Source organism: Octopus sinensis, linkage group LG9 (assembly GCF_006345805.1).
Source record: "Octopus sinensis linkage group LG9, ASM634580v1, whole genome shotgun sequence".
Lineage (NCBI taxonomy): Eukaryota > Metazoa > Mollusca > Cephalopoda > Octopoda > Octopodidae > Octopus > Octopus sinensis.
In genome coordinates, this window is record NC_043005.1 from 16,928,111 (window position 1) to 16,953,059 (window position 24,949).

Below are 24,949 nucleotides of genomic sequence, written 5' to 3' on the forward strand. Positions count from 1 at the left end.
GTATAATATACCATATGTTGTATGTATGTATGTGCAAATCCCAGTGGTATACTTACATGTTTGTCTGCATGATTTTAATTGTTCCCCAAGGCATCTATTATTATTATGGGAATTGTTTCTGTTTTCAGTTGCAACTTTCTGCTGTTGCCTATTTCTAATTCTTTATTTTTTTGACTAGTTTCTTCATATCATTGGCCATTAGAACTGATACATCATCGCCACAACAGGTATGGCTATGTGGTTAAGGCGGCGAGCTGGCAGAAACGTTAGCGCGCCGGGTGAAATGCTTAGCGGTATTTCGTCTGTCTTATGTTCTGAGTTTGAATTCCGCCGAAGTCGACTTTACCTTTCATCCTTTCGGGGTCAATAAAGTACCAGTTATGCACTGGGGTCGATGTAATCGACTTAATCCCTTTGTCCTTGTTTGTCCCCTCTATGTTTAGCCCCTTGTGGGCAGCAAAGAAATATGTGGTTAAGAAGTTCACTTCCCAACCACATGGTTCTTGGTGTGGTGGCATGTCACGCGAGTGTCTTCTGTTATAGACCCCTGGCTTATCAAAACCGTCTAAGTGGATTGGTTGACAGGAATTGAAAGAAGCCCTTCACATATTGTGTGTGTGTGTCTCTTTGTAACATTCAATGATTGTAAATGAACGTTTTTGTCCTGCAAAAATGTGTCTGGCCTTGAGGAAAATACCACATTGCTTGGAAACCGGGAAAGGTTGGCAACAGGAAGGGCAACCGCTCTCAATAAACTCTGTCCAACCCATGCAAGCATGGAAAAGTGGATATCAAAATGATAATGAGGATACTGAGGCTGGAAAATTGACAAAAATTGTTAGAAATTTTTGGAGAAAATGTCTTGTTTTATCTCTTTATGATCTGAGTTTAAATCTTACTGAGGTTAACTTTGCCTTTTGTCCTTCCAGGCTTGATAAAATGCTAGTCTAGTGGGATCATATAATCAACTGCCCCCTACCTCTATCTCCCACCCCTGTACCTATATTTGAAGCAATGATCTAAGTAGGAATTGGCTGAGTCATTAGTGTCAGATGAAAAGCGTTGTGGTGTTGCTTTCAATTTTTTATATTTTGAGTTCAAATCCTTCTGAGGTCAGCTTTATCTTTCATCCTTATGAGGAGGTTTCATAAATTATAGTGTCTGACAAGTACTAGGATTGATTTCATCAACTAACCCCCACCTCCAAAATTGTAGGCCTTGTGCCTTTATATGAAACAATGTTGTTTTTGTTAGTTACTACTACTACTACTAAGGCAGAGCTGATAGAATTGTTAGTAGATTGGATAGAGTGCTTCACAGTATTTCTTCCAACTCTTTACATTCTGAGTTCAAACTCCACCAAGGTTGACTTTGTATTTCATCCTTTCATGGTCATCAAATTAAGTACCTGTTGAGTACTGGGGTTGACTCCCCGCTCCCCCCTCCTAAATTGCTGGCCCTGTGCCAAAATTTGAAACCACTACTACCACCATCATCATTACCAACATTGTTATCATTATTATTTCCATCTTCATCATCATCTTTATTATTATTACTACTATTATTATGAGTGTTTCATTCTGATCTTCCCAGCAAAGGTATCAGAACAAATTGAAGGTAGGACACCAACTTCCTTTCATCTGTTTGATGATGCATCTCATTGTGTTTTTTGGTTGCTCTTCTTTACCGATTCTCTTTCAGTTGCCTGCAATCTAAACTAAACTAATAAATTTATTTTAATTATTTCTTTTTTTTTTTTGCTGTTTTAAAAATTTTTTCATTATATATTTGTTGTTGTTGTAGTAACTGATTGCATGAAACCATTGGATGCTATTTCTCTAAGGAATCTTGTGCAAAGTGTTAGCTGTGTTGTGAATCACTCTTTGGAATGGTTTAACACAAACCCGTTTAATGTGAAACAATGTCTACATAGTTCTAATTGTTGTTGTTTGGTGACTCTTGTCTGTTTTGCTTGAGTAAATTTATCTTGGATGTAACCATTTGAATTAAACATTTGACTGTCATATCTGAGTATTCAGTCTTCATTGACAAGAATGTGTATTAGTGTTTGTGTGTGTATGCATGTGTGTGTGTGTGTGTGTATATATATATATATATATTATATATATATATATATATGATGATATATATATATATATTTGGTAGACAGAAACTGAAGCCAGTCATGTGTGTGTGTGTGTGCGCCTGTGTTTGTTCCCCCAACATCGTTTGACAACCGATGCTGGTGTGTTTATGTCCCAGTAACTTAGCGGTTCGACAAAAAGAGACTGATTGAATAAGTACTAGGCTTACGAGGAAAAAGTCCTGGGGTCGATTAGCTCGACTAAAGGCGGTGCTCCAACATGGCCGCAGTCAAATGACTGAAATGAATAAAAGAATATGTGTGTGTGTGTGTGTGTGTATATATATATATAATATATATATATATATATATAAAAGAAAATCAGAAGGAAGTCAAGCAGTTACCCCAGGCAGCAATCCTGCTGTGAACACCAGCTTTCAGAATGTATAGGAAGGAAAAATTCTTCAGTAGAAATATTGGTTTTACACAAACTGAAAATTCAGGAAGTTACTTTTAGTTGTGAAGTATAAAATAATTGGAGACTGGAATTTTTTGACATCAGATTTATTCTACAGATTACAACTGTTTCATAAGCCGAGGTTATACCAAGGTGACTTGTGGATCTTTCTATATATAATCAATATAAAATAATTGTTACTCTTGTCCCTTTTATCAGCTGTAAACCAGGGAATAAATCTTTACTTTGTGTATGTGTGAGTGTTTGTATGTACACACATGCTTGGTTTTATCTACTGGAAAATACAAATATTTCTATTTATAATTAAGCAATTAGTATTAAAAGAAAAGCACCCACTTCACTCTTGGAGTGGTTGGTGTTATGAAGGGCATCCAGCTATAGAAATTTTGTGAGATCAGATGCAGCCTTCTGGCTTGCCGGCCCTCAGTCAAACCATCCAGCCAATGCCAGCATGGAAAGTAGGCGTTAAATGACAATGATGAAGTTTTTTAATTTTTTCTTAATAGATTTCTATAAAATGTTTATCTTGTTTCATCAATAGAACTTCAGAGGATAAATCTTTGACAACTGATTGGTGAAAGAAAAAGGATATTTTCTAAGAGCTAATTGCTCCTCTCTCATACTTGAAATTCTCATCACCTGGCATAAAGCAACCTCCCTCAATACTACACCCAACTAAGTTGAGGTGTCTTGTCTTGCAAATTACTTGGTGACCTTTTTGGTGCCAGTAACATTTATAAAGCTCTCAGTAAGATCTGTAGTGGTTGACGTTAGAGAGGGCACCCACCTGGAGAAACCATGCCAAAGCAGATATAGGAGCTTGACAAGCCAACCCATGCAAGCAATTGAAGATGGGTGTTAAATGGTGGTGGTGTGTGTGTAAAATTTTAAATTCAGTTTTTGGTTTTCTATCATACATACAAAGATGGATTGGTTTTGGCAGAAATGCCTTTGATTATAGGTCTTGCACAGTCACTTGACTCAGGGCTAAGCAATATATATATGTAACAGCCAAATGTCTTTATTAAAAACAAACCCCCTCTTTGCTCTTCCGAATGGCTTCCGCATGTTTCCTGCTTTAAATCTACCGAATCAACCGAATTGTTCTTCAGTCAACTGCTCGTCTCTGTGCCACAGAATTTCTTCAAACAGAACTGAGCACGGAAGAAGCATGACTCAAATGAATTGCAATTTTGGCAACCTACTTCATATTCCATATTTTTCTTCCCGCTTGACTGATATTAGCAGCCAAACATTTCATGTTATCTATTTTACTTTGAAATTTTGGTACAAGCTTGAGGTGTATGTGTGGGGTGTGAACTAATGTGACTTATTTTAGATAAACCTGTATATAATTAGACCATTTTTTTTTCATATGCTTGTAAGAAAGATAAAAAAAAAAAGGAAAATTGGGGTTTGTAGGTGGGAGTATAATAAAACGCCAGTTCTTTCGAAATTTTCATTCCGGTTTTTTTTTTTTTCTCACCAAGAAACACTTTTCTTCAGAGACTTCCTTGCAGTTTCATTCCTCTTCGCCCTTCCCTCTCCCTCATACACACACACACACATACTTTCTCTCTTCCTCCCCCTATCTGTCTATCACAGACAACAAGGTATTCCATTTGTTTATGGTGGTTGCGGCAGCAGTGACGAGGCAGGGGGAGACAATGAGACTAACGATTTCCCCAGAAATCTGGTTCTTTGCTCTTTGTATTGTTTACTTAGCACAACAACAGAACAATTGTTGGCTGCGTAACACCCAACACAGTTGGTGCAGTCAACTCACCCACCTACCTGCCCACCTACCCAGCTTCCCTCTGGAATATCTTCATTCTTCAGATCTGTTCTTAGGAAATAGCTTTCACTCAATGTGGCCATTTATTTCTCTATTTGTTTAGTTAATACAGGTGTACATATTATTATTATTAGTAGTAGTAGTAGTTGTATTAGTAAATGTCAAGAGAATAGTAAAAACCTCTTGTTGCTTAATGGCAAAGTATGCATGCATGCATGTACTCTGATGTAATAATATATGGATAGCTTCAGGGTGGGTCTTCATTTTTTTATCAGCTGCCTAGAGACCAGGACCTGATTACCTAAGTGCTGACCAAAGTAATTTATCAAAAACTTTATCTCAGGGTGGGGGGAAGATTTTTTTTTTCTTTCTTTTAAGCTCCTAGTTGAAATTAATCCCCAGTTCCCTTTGCTCGCATTTAAACTGCTCTAACTGCATGCGTAGCAGTTTGTTTGGAGGTCGTATAGTACAGTTTTAAACACCACAAATTTTTTTGTTTTCTAGAATTCTCTGTCGTGTGTCTGTATGCAAATGCTTGCTGTTGTTTCTAATACTGAACTAACATCTCTAGTAAATCTTGCTTCCCTTTTCAGAATTGCAACCCTCTGGAATTCTGTTCTTGCTTATCTTACTCCCAACCTCATCTCTTACAAACCTGGACCTTCAACTTGTCAGCATTTTCACCATTTTCTAAAGGCCTGCAAGGATTGCTTGGCCTCCTGTCCCTCGTTCTTTAACTGACTTTAACAAAAAAAAAAAGAAAAGAAAAAGAAAGTGGGGGTGGGGAATAAAAAGGTATAGACGCAGGAGTGGCTGTGTGGTAAGTAGCTTGCTTACTAACCACATGGTTCCTAATTCAGTCCCATTGCATGGCACCTTGGGCAAGTGTCTTCTATAGCCTCAGGCCAACCAAAGCCTTGTGAGTGGATTTGGTAGATGGAAACTGAAAGAAGCCCGTCATATATATCTATGTGCGTGTATATGTTTGTGTGTCTGTGTTTGTCCCCCCAACATTGCTTGACAACCGATGCTGGTGTGTTTACGTCCCTGTAACTTAGCGGTTCAGCAAAAAGCAACTGATAGAATAAGTACTAGGCTTCAAAAGAATAAGTCCTGGGGTCGATTTGCTCAACTAAAGGTGGTGCTCCAACATGGCTGCAGTCAAATGACTGAAACAAGTAAAAGAATAAGGATATAAGATGCATCTTAATTTTGGCAGACATCTTCTTGGACAACCACTTGCCTTTTGTTTATAAGATGCAGGTTGATTTTTCTGCACCACGGATAAACAAAATAACATTCCTTTTAAGCTGTGAAATACAGCAGGTGAATTGTTTGTCAGTGTTGACATCTAAAATGATGAGAATCTCTGAAGAAACTTTTCCCTCTTTCTTTCACCTGGAATTTCTCATTGCTGTCTTCCAATCTTGGTGAGATTTGAACACAGTACTACTGTTACTGAATGTGGTTGAGAACAGTAGTTTTAACCAAGGATGCTATTATTGTTCACAAAATGTATACGGTATAAAACATATATACACAAATAAACCATCCCACATATATTTGTTTTAAATTAGCTTCTAATTTTATAGATTACCTTGGGACTAAATAGCTAATGTTATGGATGCAAGTATGGCTGTGCGATTAAGGGTTAGATTCGCTCCTCTCACATGGCACCTTCTATAGCCCTTGGCTGATTGAAGGTTTGAGAGAAGCCCATTGTGTGTATATGTATTTATGTATGTCACTTCTTGTTTTGACACAGCATGGTTGTTATAAACTAATGCCACCATCATACAAACTGTCAATCATTTCCAATATTATCAAAGAATTGTCCTGCCATGAGGTAATGCCTTGCTTGGAAATGAGTGACACTTGGTGACAGGGAGGACATTCAACTGTAGAAAATCTACTTCATTGAATTATGTCTGATCCAGGCTTGCGTGGATCAGGCACAAATTATGATGTATTTCTCCCATGTATGCGAGCTTTGAAAGTAGAGGTTCCTACTTCAAATCCAGTTATATACTATGTACACACTCGAGACTGAGGTATCTAATAGGATCAAAGTGATCACATCAAAAACTTGAAAATATATTTTTCATCTCCGCTGACGAAAAAAAAAAGATAGCTTGATAAATTTTAATCATATTTTATAGATTGTATTTCTGACAAATATTTTGTTTCTTATATCTGCCTTTGGCTTTCATATTTTCTAATTTCTGAAAATCCCCAAGTCTTTTCTTTGAAGTAACAATGTTGCATGTTATATATTCAATTAAAACTTAGAATTATATGCAGTTCTATATCTTACTGTTATATGAATATCAATGTCAAGATAGGGCTTGATCTTTTGAGATCTAATTAAAACATGTGAACAGCGAAAAGTACAAAAGTTCTCAGACTAGTTCTGTAGTGTGCCAACAGATGGCAGCACATGATTGTGGGTGCAGTGAGAGCTAGCAGTGACCTTCATGAGGCAGTGTGCTGACAGCCACATCTCAGTGTTTACTTCACAAGTTGTGAAACTTGTGTCTTTGTGATCACGTATGCTGTAGTCTGTGATTTTTGTCATGGACAGGAAGGTGGAACAAAGAGTTGGAACAAATGTGAAAATTTGTGTTAAACTTGGGAAGTCTGCTACAGAGATATTGAGCATGCTTTGGCAAGCTTACGGCGACAAGGCACTGGGTTGTACACAATGTTCTGAATGGCCCGGAAGCTTCAAAAGCTGAAGAACACCCGTGGAAGACAATGAGCAATCTGGAAGACCTACCACGTCTCCCCACTGGAAATGTGGAGAAAGTTTGTCAGCTTCTGCATGGGGATTGTCAAAGGACAATCAACAACATTGCTGATGTTGTTGGTCTTTCATATGGGTCTGTGCAAGCAATCCTAACATCTACGAAGAATTGGATTCTTCATGATGCAATGTGCCCTGTCACTAATCTTTCCTCATTCGTAAGTTTCTTGCCAAAGGTATGGTATTGCTTCCACACCTGCCCTATTCACCAGATTTAACACCGTTGTTGAGATCAAGGGTGAATCACAGTCTTCAACCTATTTACAGAAAATGACTTCTAGGCCGGATTCCGAAAGTGACAGGAATGCTAGGACCAGTATATTACTGTGCAAGATGACTATTTTGAAGGAGATGATGTTAAAACTTGGGTAAATGAGCCACTTTTTATTAAACATAGCTAGTCTTGGAACTTCTTGATACCACCACATATATCTAAATATACTGGAAACAACACTATCTCTATGCATATTAAATATAGCAGATACTTTAATATCTGTACAGGTATTGGCATGGTTCTGTGGTTAAGAAGCTTCGTTTCCAATCGTGTGATCTTGGGTTCAGTCCCATTGCATGACACCTTCAGTAAGTGTCTTCTACAATAATCCTTGGCTAAGCCTTGTGAATGGATTTGATAGACAGAAATTGAAGAAAAGCCCTTCATATATATATATGTGCTTGTACGTACCCTTGTCTAAATATCACATGATGGTTGTTAAATGAGCATCATCATCATCATTACAAGCCATGTTGTTTGTTTCCAGTATTCCATCAAAAACACGACTAGCTATGGGGGAAATATTACATTGCTTGGAAATGGATGAGAGTTGGTGACAGGAAGGTCATTTGACAGTAGAAAATCTACCTCAAATTCTGTCTGACCCATGCAAGCATGGAAAAGCCAATAATAATGACATATAGGTGGTTTAATATAAAGTGGCTCATTTACCTGTAGGAGTGGTTGTGTGGTAAGTAGCTTGCTTACCAACCACATGGTTCCGGGTTCAGTCCCACTGCATGGCACCTTGGGCAAGTGTCTTCTACTATAGCCTCGGGCCGACCAAAGCCTTGTGAGTGGATTTGGTAGATGGAAACTGAAAGAAGCCCGTCGTATGTGTGTTTGTGTGTCTGTGTTTGTACTGCAAGATTGCTTGACAACTGATGCTGGTGTGTTTACGTCCCCGTAACTTAGCGGTTCAGCAAAAGAGACCGATAGAATAAGTACTGGGCTTACAAAGAATAAGTCCTGGGTCGATTTGCTTGACTAAAGGCGGTGCTCCAGCATGGCCACAGTCAAATGACTGAAACAAGTAAAAGAGCAAAAGAGATCTTGATATTTAACTGTACACATTGATTATATATTAAATTTCATCTAACCAATCTTGTAATTTACTAATATTTTACTGTCTGAGCTGTCTTTATGGTGCATTTTTGTTTTTGCATAGTGATTTTATATATATATATATATATATATATATATATAGCAATAGTGTTGTAGTTAAGACAACCGTTGAGTCTGGTGCATATTGGGATGATGAAAGCCTTTTTGTTTTTGTGGAGTGTGGAAATCTTAGGACATGCTCTTGTAACTGTGTGCTTGCTGGCTTTGTGTTGATGTGTCATAGTGTAGTGTGTTGTTTGAAGCAGACACATTCTAGTGATGTTTGTGTGTGGAGGTGAGGTGAATGCTTGCATGGTTTCATGGAGTGGCAAATCGACCATTGCATCTAGCTTGACAACATTTACTTGTCAGCTACAGGTAAGTGTTTTCTCGCATTTAAATACTTTCTCACACATACATACATACATACACACAAACGTGTGTGTATCTTATGATGCATGTATAATGCATATATTCTCTTTCTCTCTCTCACTTCTCTATTCTTCAACACGTGACAATGTAATTAGTATAGCCACTGTTTATGACAACTCCTTTTCAGTAAAGGATATTACTCACTAATTGTCATTAGTTCAAGCTATTAAGACCCATTTGTGTTGAATTGATCGACAAAGGGTTTGTGCATTTAAATGTGTGTGTCTAATAAATATATATATATAAAGTAAAAAATTGCACAGGAGGATAACAGAACCCCCCACACACACACATAGGGCTTGACATGCTCAACACTCGTCAGTTATTGACCAAAAATCATTGAATTTTGAGCCTTTATATATGTGTGTGAGTGTGTAATGTATGTATATAATAATGGACTATCTCATTGCTAGACAACAATATGAGGGTTCGACAAATTATTACCGAGCAACCACACAGATAATATGTCTAAAATATATCTTTGTGAGGAATTTTTTTGATATTGAATTTCATGCTATTATCTCAAAATACAGTGTATGTATATATATATATATATATATAATATATATATATATATATATATATCATCATCATCATTATCATACATCCATTTTCCATTTTAGCATGCGTTGGACGATTTGACTGAGGTCTGGCGAACCTGATGGCTGCACTAGGCTCCAATCTGATCTAGCAGAGTTTCTACAGCTGGATGCCTTTCCCAACGCCAACCACTCCGAGAGTATAGTGGGTGCTTTTATGTGCCACCGGCATGAGAGCCAGTCAGGTGGTACTGGTAACAGCCCTGCTCAAATGGTGCTTTTTATGTGCCACCTGCACAGGAGCCAGTCCAGCGGCACTGGTAATGACCTTACTTGAATGTTTTTTCACATGCCAGTAAGGCAACGCTGGTAACGATCAAGCTCGAATGGTGCTTTTTACATGTTATGTAAAAACGATATATATATATAAATATCATCATTGTTTTTACATGTTTTTTCATACTTGCATAGGCCAGATGGAATTCATTTATGCTGATTTCTGTCAGAGATTCCTTTTCTGTTGCCATCCTGTTTCCAAGGAAAGGTAATATTTTCCTATGGCTAGACAGGTTCTTACAGAAAGTGGAAATAAATATAGCATATGTGACAGTGATTCTTGCTTACAACCATCGTGTGATGTCCAGACAAGGAGACACAAACACACACAAATATATCTACTACAGGTTTCTGTTAATAGTTTCCATGTACCAAATCCATATTCAGGCTGTTGTTTGGCCTGGGGTTGTAGTAGAAGACATTTGCCTAAAGCGTTACAGTGAGGTTAAAACTGAAACCATGCAGTTGGGAAGCAAGATTCTTAACCACACAACGATGCCTGCCCCTGCTCTCTCTCTGTCTCTCTCATATATATATATATATATATATATATATTCTCTTTTACTTGTTTCAGTCATTTGACTGCGGCCATGCTGGAGCACCGCCTTTAGTCGAGCAGATCGACCCCGGGACTTATTCTTTGTAAGCCCAGTACTTATTCTATCGGTCCCTTTTGCCGAACCGCTAAGTGACGGGGACGTAAACACACCAGCATCGGTTGTCAAGCAATGCTAGGGCGACAAACACAGACACACAAACATATACACACACATATATACGACAGGCTTCTTTCAGTTTCCGTCTACCAAATCCACTCACAAGGCATTGATAGATAGATATATATATATATATATATATATATATATATATATATATATATATACCTCGTCACTGGGGGTGGTTATATATACACACACATGCATGGCTGACTAGTTTCATTGTAGGAATATAAGGAGGATTTAAAACATAAAGACAGCCATTCCCTGAAAAGCCTATTCCAGTACCTCTGTAGAAAATGCTCTTTTATATAAAGAACAACACTGGTATCTGTTTGGAGATTTTTGAATAACAAAATATTTATTGTTATCTTACTCTCTTTTACTTGTTTCAGCCATTTGACTGCGGCCATGCTGGAGCACCGCCTTTGGTTGAGCAAATCGACCCCGGGACTTATTTTTTGTAAGCCCTGTACTTATTCTATCGGTCTCTTTTGCCGAACCGCTAAGTGACACAAACATATACACACACATACATACAAATATTTACATATATACGACAGGCTTCTTTCAGTTTCCGTCTACCAAATCCACTCACAAGGCTTTGGTCGGCCCAAGGCTATAGCAGAAGACACTTGCCCAAGATGCCACGCAGTGGGACTGAACCCGGAACCATGTGGTTGGTTAGCAAGCTACTTACCACACAGCCACTCCTGCGCCTATAAACAATATAAAAATGTTGCTACTATGAATGACAAGACAGTGATGAAGTTTGGAGATGATAATTCTCTGATTGGTAGGATTGTAGCAGCAGTCAAAATGCTAGCTGGTCCTTATGTTGCTATCACTACTCATTCACTGTTTAGCTGCTACTGTCTTCTAATGTCTCTTGTTCACTACCTATTCTTTGCTTGGGTCAGCTGCTGTTTGCAGTCTCTTTCCCATCTGTCTGCAGTCTCTTTTGTTCATAGTAGCTATGGTGAACTGTACTGAACTTATAGTAATGGTTAGGATTAGAAAGTAATGTACCAAAAGTCTTGATTGATCAGATCTTTTTGATATTCTAGCAAACACAACATTGGATATAGTGATCTGATTGCTAAATATTCCCACTACACTATAAATTATCTTGAGGATTAGTAACAAGAAATTTCCTCAATAGGTTTTTGTGAAGAATTCTTGCAAAAATTAAAAAATAGGACAATTTTCTGCAATTTTATGATTCAAGACGCCAGTATCAATATCACAGTCTCTTGGTGTTATTTTTAACATTATTACGACAGCAAAGATAGTCTTCACTCATATATTCTAACATTTTCCCAGTTGTGTAACTGAGTTCCTAACGATTTTTAAACTTTTTAATTTTATTTTCTTATTTCTTTATTGCCCACAAGGGGCTAAACACAGAGGGGACAAACAAGGACAGACAAAGGGATTAAGTCGATTACATCGACCCCAGTGCACAACTGGTACTTAACCCTTTAGTGTTCAGATTAATCTGTTAAATGTAATACTTTTTCCACTCAAATTATTTTCAATTAATCATACATTATCTTACAGCTATGAAGTTTCAATGGTGTGATAATTTTTTCTTAGAATGTCAATGTAGGTTAGGTGTGAGGGGCTGGATATGGCCAGTTTGAATGTAAAACATGTAGGATATTTGGGCCGGATATGGCCGGCTTAAACACCAAAGGGTTAATTTATCGACCCCGAAAGGATGAAAGACAAAGTAGACCTCGGCGGAATTTGAACTCAGAACGTAACGGCAAACGAAATACCGCTAAGCATTTTGCCTAGCGTGCTAACGTTTCTGCCAGCTTGCCGCCTTAATTTTATTTAAATTTATTTAATTTTATTTTCTGTGGAGCAGATTCTGTCTTCTTCTTATAGGCTCTCTCTTTAGTTAGCAGTGAGATACCCCAAAGAATCTTTAAGAAATTTGCTTTTTATTACTCATTGTATAGTCAAGATTATGGAGTTAAATAGTTAGCTGTGTGATCTCGTGATTTTGGGGTTTGATCTCATTGGACTGTAATAGACAACCCTTGTACTAGGGTTGACTTGTAATTTGTGAATGAAAATAATGAGCAGAAATTGACAGCTTTAAGACAGAGGTGAGTAGCCTCTGACCTAATAATAGAACAGGTCTTGTAATTGCTGATCTTGTAGAATAGGGCAGGAATCTTCTGACATTCCTGGATATGCTGTGATGTAACTGTGACTCTGACCATCCTGTCTTTTTACAGGCACAGTGTAGGGTTATGTTGTTTTTCTCCTGTTGAGGTAGTGGGGTATAGTTTGAGGGAGATGTGATTGCTATTTCTGGTAGGTCCAGCAACCAACATGAGAACCTGTTGTTTACTCTTTAATTACTATTTTTATAAAAGCTGGGGCAAAAAAACTCCCAAGGTCACGAGGCGCAGGTTTTGGAGAAAGAGGTCACTAATATAATGTTTATTGTTGCTTTGCAAGGAGAATAATAATAGTAATAATAATAATAATAGTAATAATAATAATAATAGTAATAATAATAATAATAATAATAATAATAGGACAGATAGATAACAACACTTCTGCTGTATCTACCCTCTTTCTCTCTTTCATATCTTCTGTAGCTTTAAAGTCTAAACCACCTTGAACAGCCAACTTGTCTCTGTAAAGATTAATGCATTCTTTTTTTCATGATCTATTTTATCTCCTTCAAGAGACACAATCACAACTTGTGTCAGTGATGGTGGTGTCTTGTTTTGGTACTGGTGAGGTGGGGGTGAGATGGGGGTTAGTAAATGTTTTGAATAATTTAGGTGTGTCAACTAAAGACTTAGAAATGTAAGTGAATGTAGCAGCAGCGGCAGTATTGTTTCAGTAACCTCTAGTTTTCCTGCCCACCACCGCCAACTGCAGCAAGAAGGCTTTCTCGACACTGACAACAAAAGTAACAATAGCTCCTGTTGCTGTTGTTGCTGCAGCTGCGTTCTCACTATCAACACCATCAGCTTCAGCAGCAATACCACCACCTACTACTACTGACAATATCTCCTTCAACACCACCAAACCCTTTGAGTGAACTGACAACAGCCATCAGCTCTGCAACAACATCCCCAGTAACAGTGATCCCAGCCCACTTACATCGCTACTAAGGTCAGCTGCTATTGACCATCATAGCCTGCTGAAAACCCTGGGTTTTAGTTATCTCTTGCAGAATAAACTCTGAAGTCGAGCAAGACGGAGCCTAATTAGTACTTAGATGGGTAACTATTTGAGAAAACCTAGCTAGAAATAGTAACCAGAATTTCCTCAAATCACATCCTACACTTTTTAAGTAAATGGATATACTCTTTTACTTGTTTCAGTCATTTGACTGCGGCCATGCTGGAGCACCACCTTTAGTTGAGCAAATCGACCCCGGGACTTATTCTTTGTAAGCCCAGTACTTATTCTATCAGTCTCTTTTGCCGAACCGCTAAGTGACGGGGACGTAAACACACCGGCATCAGTTGTCAAGCAATGCTAGGGAGACAAACACAGACACACAAACATACATGCACATACATATATATACATATATACGACGGGCTTCTTTCAGTTTCCGTCTACCAAATCCACTCTCAAGGCTCTGGTCGGCCCGAGGCTATAGTAGAAGACACTTGCCCAAGGTGCCACGCAGTGGGACTGAACCTGGAACCATGTGGTTGGTAAACAAGCTACTTACCACACAGCCAATCCTGCACCTGTTAATATATCCCAGATAAATTCTGCATGAATAAAACAGATTGGTTGTAGCTGGACTCTCTTTGATCAAGATCAGCCTGGGGTCAAATAACTACAAACATATTGGTGTTATTTCTGACAATATCTGTTTACAAGTATTGAATGTCTTTCTCTCGCTATTCATGTATTGCTATCTCTGTTGTCTATTTCTGTCTCCTTCTTCCTCCCTCACCTGTCTATCACCAGCTCTCTGTCAGTTATATTTTTAAATCCTATTTTGAGTTGAGGTAAATTTAATCTGAGTACACTGACCTGTCATAAACCCCCCAACTTGTCACACACTGAGAATAATTTGTCTCGCTCCTGTCCGGGTCACAAACAAATGTTAAGTTCTCCTCTGAACACAACTCTTTGAAAGTTGTGTTTATTAAAATATCATTTAAAATGAAGGCAGAATTAGAATTATAAAATCTTTTTAACTTTCATCTTGCCTTTACTCTCGTTTACTTGAAATAGTAACCAGAATTTCCTCAAATCACATCCTACATTTTTTAAGTAAATGGATATACTCTTTTACTTGTTTCAGTCATTTGACTGCGGCCATGCTGGAGCGCTGCCTTTAGTTGAGCAAATCGACCCCAGGACTTATTCTTTGTAAGCCTAGTACTTATTCTATTGGTCTCTTTTGCCAAACTGCTAAGTTACGGGGACGTAAACACACCATCGGTCGTCAAGCAATGTTGGGGGGACAAACACACACACACACACACACACACACACACACACACACACATATATACATATATACAACAGGCTTCTTTCAGTTTCCGTCTATCAAATCCACTCACAAGGCTTTGGTCGGCCCGAGGCTATAGTAGAAGACACTTGCCCAAGGTGCCACGCAGTGGGACTGAACCCGGAACCATGTGGTTGGTAAGCAAGCTACTTACCACTCAGCCAATTTTTATCAAATTCACTGATGTAAATTACGCATGCTGATAATGAAAATCACATTCATTTTAAAAGAAATTACAAGTTATGTAATTTTCAGCCTTTATGAAGCTTCAGTTTGTTGAATTGTATTTCAAGAATCCTTTGGGTCAGGATTTATTAGTTTTCAGAGCACTGACCTTTCAATGTTCAGATTATTCTGTCAAACGTAATGCTTATTGATTCACATTGTTTTGAATTAATCAAGCATTATCTCATATCCTAGAGATTTCAATGATGTGATTGTTTAATGCAGAATAACATTGTAGGGTAGGAGGATCTGGTTAGGGTTGAACATAAAACAGATGGAATATTTTGGCCCGGATATGGCTGGTTTAAATGCTAAAGGGTTAAAAAGATAAGTAAATCTCTCCTTTATAAAACATTGATTTTAAGCCAGGAAATTTTCTCGCAGAGAATTGAATGAAGTACAACAGACTTGGCATGGTAAACAGTTACACAATTCTACTTTGGTATTACATAGGTATTACAAAGGTGGCGAGCTGGCAGAAGCGTTAGCACGCCGGGCGAAATGCTTTGCGGTATTTCGTCTGCCGTTACGTTGTGAGTTCAAATTCCGGCGAGGTCGACTTTGCCTTTCATCCTTTCGGGGTCGATAAATTAAGTACCAGTTAGGCACAGGGGTCGATGTAATCGACTTAATACCTATGTCTGTCTTTGTTTGTCCCCTCTATGTTTAGCCCCTTGTGGGTAATAAAGAAATAGGTATTACATAGAGCTAGGATTCTACAAAGGAGCCTCTACATGGTTGCTTTCCCTGCAAGAAGTACCAAGCAAAAATACATTGTGTATGTTATAGTATTAGATAGATTGTCTGAACGTTATGATGGGAATCATTGGGCTTGACACCTAGATCAGGGATGACCTTAAGGTGGGATGAAAGTGTATATTACTGACAGACATAGAGCTAAGGTTGGCTCAGAATAGATAAGAATATCTGACAATTAGATTTCAATTACTATGTCTCTCACTATGTAACCATACTGTGTGTATAAATGTGTATGCGTGTGTATATGTGTGTGTAGATATGTGTATATATATATGTGTGTATGTGTGTGTGTATGTATAAATGCTTGTGTGTGTGTATGTATAAATGCTTGTGTGTGTGTGTATGTATAAATGCTTGTGTGTGTGTGTGTATGTATAAATGCTTGTGTGTGTGTGTATAAATGCTTGTGTGTGTGTGTATGTATAAATGCTTGTGTGTGTGTGTATGTATAAATGCTTGTGTGTGTGTGTATGTATAAATGCTTGTGTGTGTGTGTATGTATAAATGCATGTGTGTGTATGTATAAATGTTTGTGTGTGTGTATATATAATGCTTGTGTGTGTATATGTGTGTATATATGTGTGTGTGTGTATATATAATGCTTGTGTGTGTATATTTGTGTATATATATATATGTATCTGAGTGTGTGTGTGTGTGTGTATGTATATATATATATATATATATAATCTCGAGTAAAATGGTTGCTATAGTTGTATAAACAAACATGGTGTGCTGTTATTTAAGCCTGACATTCATTGTATGAAACAAAGGTTATTTAAATATTCTTCAACTCAGCCATATGCACACTTACTCACTTGTACACAAGCACAGGCAAGCAGACAAGAGTTAATCTATTGGATAGGAATATTAGACTCAGGTTTGCAATTTTACAATGAAAATCATGCAGTTCTGTAATGAATAGATACATTAGAGTGAACAAATTTTAGAATCAAGATTAGAAATTTATTCAGAAATTATGCGTTTTCAGATCTCGTCTAAAAATGTCATAAATACAGATAGTGTGAAATCAATATTTCTTTCATGAAATATAAAGTCAGCTTTGCTGAATAGAACATAGGAATTGTCAATCATTGAACATGTGTAACCTGTTGTGGTGAATTAGATTAATTAAATTAGATTAATCTTAATTTTTACATGTATTTTTTTTCACCTGCTTGCATTAACCCTTTAGTGCTCGCATTATTCAGCCAAAATTAATGCTTTTTCATCCACTTTGTTTTGGATTAATCATGCCTTATCTTGGAGCTATGAGATTTTGATGAAGTAGCTGTTAATTTTTAAAACGATATTGTAGGGTTGGCGTGAGAGACCAGATCTGGCCAGTTTGAACATAAAACAGGCAGAATACTTTTGGCCGGATATGGCCGGTTCAAATGCTAAAGGGTTAAGTTGTAATCGTTTCCAGCTTTTTTGTTGGATTCAACTCCTTGAGATCGACCCTTACCACCTCTTTCCATAGCTTTCTCTTCCACAGAATCCTCCAGTTTGGATTATTACTTGGCACTACTTTACTCAACTGTTATTATCCTCCACGTGCATCACATGACCATAGCAGTGTAGTCTCTTCTCTTAACACACTAGATCTGATTTCTTTTGTACTCAGTTCTTTACTCAACTCATCTGCGTTCTGTCATTCATCTACACTAAAATTACACATCCAACAGTGTGAGCCCTCCTCACTCCTCTCTGGTCATCACACATCCTTCTCATGAAGTGCTCATGTTTTGCTATCCTGTAACATTGTAGTTTCTGAGATCATCTCTCTGTATAAGGAAGGAAGTCCTACCCTTATCAGATGGCTGTTTCTCTTGTTCAGGTAGGGTATAAACCTGGGGCCCGGTAGTAATGAGACTGACTCTATTGTATTACACAGAGAGAGTATTATCAGAATTGAAGATCAGACTACTGAGCTAATGGTGGCTGGGTATACAGGACTTACAGCAAGTGGTGTGTGAGGGTAATGCTCACATGCGATTTCTACAGATGTATTTGCAATGTTTATTTATTAAATAAAAAACTGCTCATCTCTTCCAGCATTTTACATTTCTAAATATTTCATTAGCAAACCATCTTCCTTGTGCTTGCAGTTTAATAAGAAACTGTAACATCTTTATCTGATTAAATCCCTTAAACCGATTCCAGTCAATGATAAATGTTATAAAATAAAATAAGTATATTTATAATATAAAAAAAATTACATGGAATCTTTAAAAATTCATAAAAATAATCGTAAAACCAGTATTTAATAGAATTATTGGTTTTATAATTATTTTATGGTACTGTTTAAACTTTTAGTTACATATTTTTGCTGAAGTATGCTGCCTTAGATAAGAATTAAAATTATTTTGCAGTTGTTAAGCAGGTGTTTGGAACACAAATTAATGTGAAATTTTGATGGGAGGTTTTTATTTATATCATTAACCCTTTAGCATTCAGATTACTCTGTCAAATGTAATGCTTATTTATTCATATTCTCTGAAATTGATAATGCCCCATCTTATAACTTCATGGTTTCAATGATATGACTGTTTATTTTTAGAATGACATTCTTAGGTAGGTGTGAAGCACCAGATCTAGCCAGTTTGAACACAAAAATCAGGTAGAATATTTTGACTGGACACAGTCAGTTTGAACATAAAATTGGTAGAAAATTTGGGGCTGGATATGGCTGGTTGATATGCTAAAGAGTTAAAGTTTTACCTTTGAAACATCTGGTAAAAGACACCTGAAATATTTGTTTTGTAAGTCACCTTGCTTACAAAGTTTAATTTCCATTACTGTGTTTATGACCATCTTTCATTATATGTGTATTATATATGTATGTATGTATGTATGTATGTAACACATGATATAATTATATCTGTTTTTGTTCTTTAGAAACCATCATTTTCCAATTACGACTGAGACCACAAGATGACAGAAAGAAAGAACGCATTCGTGCCGTGTCGCACAATGACTTGCGCCATCGTGATCATTCTCCAGAGTCATCTCAGTACCAGTTGCCATACCTTGTTGAAATTCATCCTGGTATTAACTTTTTTCTTTCTCTTTATTTTATTTACTTTATTGTCCCTCTTTTTTTTTTCCCCCTCCTCTCCCCGCTTCCCATTTGAGATGAAATGTCAAGTCTGGCAGAAACCTTTGCTCTCTCCCCGCCTCCAACCTTTCATGATAAAACTATATCTGCTGGATGTGAATGAAATTTCACTGGTTTATTGGGCTTACTTTGATACAAAATTTATTACCCTATCTTTTTTTTTTTTATCAAATTTATTTTGTTTATTTTTGTTGGGCTGACTGATGGCATAAATGTTTATAACGGAGCCCTATATGTCAACATTACAAAGCAAGATGATTTGTCTGTAGGCCATTTGAAGAACAATAGTTGAAATGATGCCAAAATACCAAAGATAAAGTGGGTGTGTGGGACAGTATCCATTGACATCAGCATCAGTAAACCTGTATAATTACTAATTGATGCTTCAGTTTTTTTTCTTTCTAAGTAGTGATGGTGGTGGTGGTAGTAGTGGGTGGGGTTTCATTCTGGAATTATTTGAGGTAGGGTTTGTTAGTGAAAAAGAAAAGATACTCTTAAAGAACGAAGTAATAATGTTAAAGCAGAATCTAACAATGGAGTAGTTGATCCGACTAAACTAGGTCTGATTCTGAATGTAACTTAAATGAAACAATTCTAAGAATAATATGAAAAGTAACAATAAAAAAAAAAAAAATTATGGTAAAAAAAAAAACAAAAAAAAAATCAATGCTTGAGTATGTTCCAGACACGAACTGTCTGGCATTATGGTCTCAGAACTATAATGTTATTTTTCTCATTATCTGCACCAGATTTTTAAAGTAGTAAACTTCAAACCATCCTCTTGCATTTTTATCATTTTTATTTTTGTATTTTGACTTTTTTTTTTTAGTTCCACTATCGGCTTTCTTCAATTGGAACCATTTTATAGAAACCAATTCTAGCGTGTCTGATTTCATATTGATCACACACAGTCAGTTGTGTGCCATGCAGTATGTCTGAGATTATTTAGGAGATCAACTGCTGTATAGCTGCTAAATGGTTTTATATAGTTAGATTATATTTCACTGAGTCTAGACATTTTTTGTGTTGACAGAAATAGTTTAACATTAAATGGAATCAACTTTACCTTTTTATCCATCCAAAGATAAGAAAGCAAACATGCTTGGATCAGTTCACTGGACTCTTATCCATTTCTACAAATTTCCTTTTACCCCTAGAAATATGCGATTATTTCCTTAAATCTCTTCACATTCACAGTCCATATCCCACCAATTCTTTGTTTACTTCTTTGTCATTAGATTGCAACCATGCTGGGGCAACACATTGAAGGGTTTACTTGAGTGGTTCTCAACCATTTTTTGCTCTTTGATTCCTATTTTTACTCTCCTGGACTTAGATAAACCCAGTCCATGTTTAAAAAATTCCTATTGAATTTTTATTAAATATGAGTGGCTGTGTGGTAAGTAGCTTGCTTACCAACCACTTGGTTCCAGGTTCAGTCCCACTGCATGGCACCTTGGGCAAGTGTCTTCTGCTATAGCCTCGGGCTGACCAAAGCCTTGTGATTGGATTTGGTAGACGGAAACTGAAAGAAGCCCGTCGTATATATATGTGTGTGTGTGTGTGTGTGTGTGTGTGTGTGCCTATGTTTGTCCCCCCAACATCGCTTGACAACCAATGCTGGTGTGTTTGCGTCCCCGTAACTTAGCGGTTTGACAAAAGAGACTGATAGAATAAGTAGTAGGCTTACAAAGAATAAGTCCTGGGGTTGATTTGCTCAACTAAAGGCAGTGCTCCAGCATGGCCACAGTCATATGACTGAAACAAGTAAAAGAGTAAAAGAGAAAATATCATTTGTATAAAAAAAAATACTTGTCAAAACAATTTGTGTATTGTCAAAGCATAATTGATTTATTGCTCATAAATTGAAGCAACAAAATCTTATATGGACCCTGGTTGAGCCAAACCAGGAACCATGTGGTTGGTAAGTAACTTCTTACCACACACCCACATGTCCCTTTACATTCTGAATCAAAATCTTGTAGATATTTACTTCGCCTTTTCAACCTTTTAAACTTGATAATATTAAGAGAATTACTAGAACTTAATTTGATATGTGTTCTCTCCTCTATAATGTGTGACCTTGTATGGGCGTAAAAAAAAAAAAGGTCATTGTTAGTCTTGTGTTACAGAGAAAAGTGTCTTGCTCCACAATATGAACATTAATACTCTCCAAGAAACCATTTATTTTAGAGAATAATTTTTTTTGTTTTTTAATTACTGCTTTATGAAATCATTGCATATGAAGATCGTGTTCAAGTAACATTCTTCTTAGCAGTTTAGTTTGTTTTAGTCTGACTGTAGCCATGCTGGAGCACAGTCATTGCAGTGTTTGTAAATTTAAACTAAAGCCTTTTAATGTAACTAAATGTTCATATTTGAATATTCTTTAAGTATAGAATAACAGTTTTATTTTGTTGCAAATAGTTGCACAATTTTCTCTGAAATTATGTTTATAAAATGTATTGTGTTGTATATATAAAAATAGGACAAATTTAAAATAGATTGAAAATGTAAAAAAATGATTTAATAATTTTAAATGCAATTTGAATGAACCATGCAATTTAGCATATTTAATAAAAATCCATCGGAATTTTTTAAACATGGACTGGGCTTATCTTAGTCCAGGAGAGTAAAAATAGGAATCAAAGAGCAAAAAAAGAATGTAAAGGGACATACTCCCTACCCTCACTTCTCTGTTCTGTTAGGATGGAGATAAGTTATGAGAGGTGCTGAAAAGTTCCCGACTTTAAGGGTATCATGAAAGGCCTGGTTGGAGGTCCAACCTGAGTTCTTTTAGAGGGTTTAGAAAAACTGAAGGACCACTGCAGTAAGTGTGTGAATCTGAGAGGGGAATATGTTGAATACAATCATAATTAACTGATCCTCCTGTAGTTTCTTTTACCCAAAGCCAGTAACTTTTCAGTACCCCTTCTTAACCGAATACCAAAATATATTTGGGATAAACTGTGGATAGGGGAGTGAAGAAACTGAAATTTTGATTTCTTTGACTGCTTGGTCATGAGTTCAAAACTTACCCCTACACCTATTGTGTTGTAACCCCGTACCACTTACATAACACTCTCTAACATAAAATTAGTGTTGCTCACTAACATGAAACAGGTTCTACATCAGGTTGGAAGGACATCCAACTTAAAGCAATTGCTTCCAGCACAAAATTTTACACCAGGTAGAGGCCACGGGTTATGGTCTCACTAGTCTTGCCGGGTCTTCTCACGCACAGCATACTTCCATAGGTCTCGGTCTCTAGTCATTTCCTTGGTGAGACCTAAAGTTCGAAGGTCGTGCTTCACCACCTCGTCCCAGGTTTTCCTGGGTCTACCTTCAATTTTACGCCATTGAAGTGTGGTGGTGGGGAATGGGATAAAGGGTATAAAATAGTAAAAATAATGATATTATAGTGATGCTGAGATAATATATCTTTGTTTTTCTCTACAGGAATGGATGAAATGGATGGTAGACGTCACCATTTGCAGCTGAATGTTACTGAAGTTGGCAGTGAGAAACCAACGTCTGAGAGTGGACAATACCTTCAGGTTAGTCTCGTTATTCTTTTGATTTAAAACTTGTAATCACTAAATATATAAGATGAATTATTTACACCCAGTGTAAATAAGTGGGTATCATCATCATCATTGTATGTAACTCTGAGATTTATGCCTGTGGTAATTAAATGTTAAGATTTCATTACGACCACACTTGGAATTCGCATCATCAGTTTGAAACCCCTATCTTGCTCAGAACATTGACCTCCTGGAATCTGTTCAGAGACGTGCAACCAAACGCATACCCTCCATCAGACACCTACCATACTCTGAGCGCTTTGTTTCCCTGGGCATGGATTCACTGAAGCTCCGGCATCTGGCGACGGACTTGGTAAACACCCACAAAGTTATCAACCACCTCACCAATAACAACACTGAACACCTTTTTGATTTCCATGTGTCTAACACACGTAGACATGCCTACAAAGTCAGAAAACAACACAGCTCCCATGACTTTCGGAAACATTTTTTCACGTTCAGAGTTGCTGAAGCATGGAACAAACTGCCTGCGTCAGTTTTTGACTGCCATGACACTGCATCCTTTAAGGCCCTCATGCTTTCCGAAATCTGCCGAAACTACACCTGATTATATATACACTTTAGATGAGTTGTAGTGCACCTGAGCACTGTACACAATGTTTTTTTTTATTATATTATTATTATATCACACTGTAAGATATTGAAGTGCAGAGGTGTTGATCCTAAGGTCAGGTATCTGAGTTGCAATCCTACTAAGGTTAATTTTACTTTTCATTTCACTGTCTTTGAATTAAGTACCAGTAATGTGCTGGTTTCTGTTATATCTTTCACTTGTATTTGTGACCTTATCTATTTTGGAGAAAACAATATTAATGATTTCTATGTTTTTCTGTGTAGTTATTTGGTCCAAACATTCATCCGTGTCACTGTGTGATTGCACACATGAATGGAAGCGTGACGGTGACACCAACTCGGAAAGATGCTGAGACTTACATCAATAATCGGCGGATCTACGAGACGACCCTCCTACAACATGGGATGTTGGTACAGTTTGGGGATCATCACGTATTCAGATTTTGTGACTCCAGATCTGATGAGGTAATAATATCTACAAATCATTTCTTTTTATCACCCTTCTCTCTTTTCCTCCTCATCCCTTCTCTCTTTTCCCCCCTTCTCTCTTTTCCTCCCTTCTCTCTTTTCCTCCCTTCTCTCTTTTCCTCCCTTCTCTCTTTTCCTCCCTTCTCTCTTTTCCTCCCTTCTCTCTTTTCCTCTTTTCTCTCTCTCTCTCCTTGCTTCTTCTTCCTTCTCTCTCTCTCTTCTTCTTCCTTCTCTCTCTCTCTTCTTCCTTCTCTCTCTCTTCTTGCTCCTTTCTCTCTCTTCTTGCTCCTTCTTCTTTCTCTCTCTTCTTGCTCCTTCCTCCCTTTCTCTCTCTTCTTGCTCCTTCCTTCTTCTCTCTCTCTCTCTTTCCTCTAACTTTACACAATATCATTCAACCATTAACAATCAAGATATTGCTATTAGTGGTCGAACAACCTGTTTGTCTTGTTTGGTGTCATTCTCAAACTGACCAAACTTCATTCTTCAGCATTTTGCAGTTATTAAGTCTAAACTTCATGTTTTTGTTGTCACAATCAAGATGTTTCATATTATTTTCCTTTTAAATTGGAATTTTAAATGTTTGATTACATTAATGGATACTGAAAATAATTTTACAGAGGCTTGGTGCCATGTGAAAGGCACCCAGGCTACTCTGTAAAGTGGTTGGTATCAGGGAAGGCATTCAGCTGGAAGAACCATGCCAAAACAGATCTTACCGGTGCCGGGCCACATAAAAAGTACCCAAGTCCACTCTGTATGGTGGTTGGCATTAGGAAGGGCATCCAGCCATAAAAACCATGCCAAAACAGACAATTAAGCCTGGTGCAGCTCTCTGACTTTCCTGCTCCTGTTCAACCCATGCCAGCATGGGAAACAGACGTTAAATGATGTTTCTAATTATTTTTGAAACTAATTACTTATTATAAACTTAACAGAAGTGTAGAGAAATAATTCAACCTCACCCTTAGTCAATAATTCAACACCCTATCAGTTTGGCTGAGTTGGCATGCCAGGGCTGCTGACTGGCCCCCATGCCAGTGGCACGTAAAAAGCAGCATTCAAGCATGATCATTGCCAGCGTCGCCTTACTGGCACTTGTGCCGGTGGTATGTGAAAAACAACATTCAAGTG

General features: G+C 37.3%; 1 protein-coding gene across 7 annotated transcripts in view; it reads left to right on the plus strand.

The window, feature by feature from the left end:
• Nucleotides 1-24,949, plus strand: part of LOC115215522 (afadin) — a 232,217-nt gene that overhangs the window by 150,896 nt on the left and 56,372 nt on the right. For 6 of the 7 annotated variants that reach the window (XM_036505804.1, XM_036505805.1, XM_036505803.1 and 3 more), the window contains 4 exons: nucleotides 1,594-1,617; nucleotides 18,953-19,102; nucleotides 22,632-22,729; nucleotides 23,615-23,815. In XM_036505804.1, the coding sequence (XP_036361697.1) occupies nucleotides 1,594-1,617; nucleotides 18,953-19,102; nucleotides 22,632-22,729; nucleotides 23,615-23,815 (473 nt within the window). The remainder of the gene's footprint in view (nucleotides 1-1,593; nucleotides 1,618-18,952; nucleotides 19,103-22,631; nucleotides 22,730-23,614; nucleotides 23,816-24,949) is intronic. The other variant, XM_036505802.1, reaches the window with a different exon arrangement.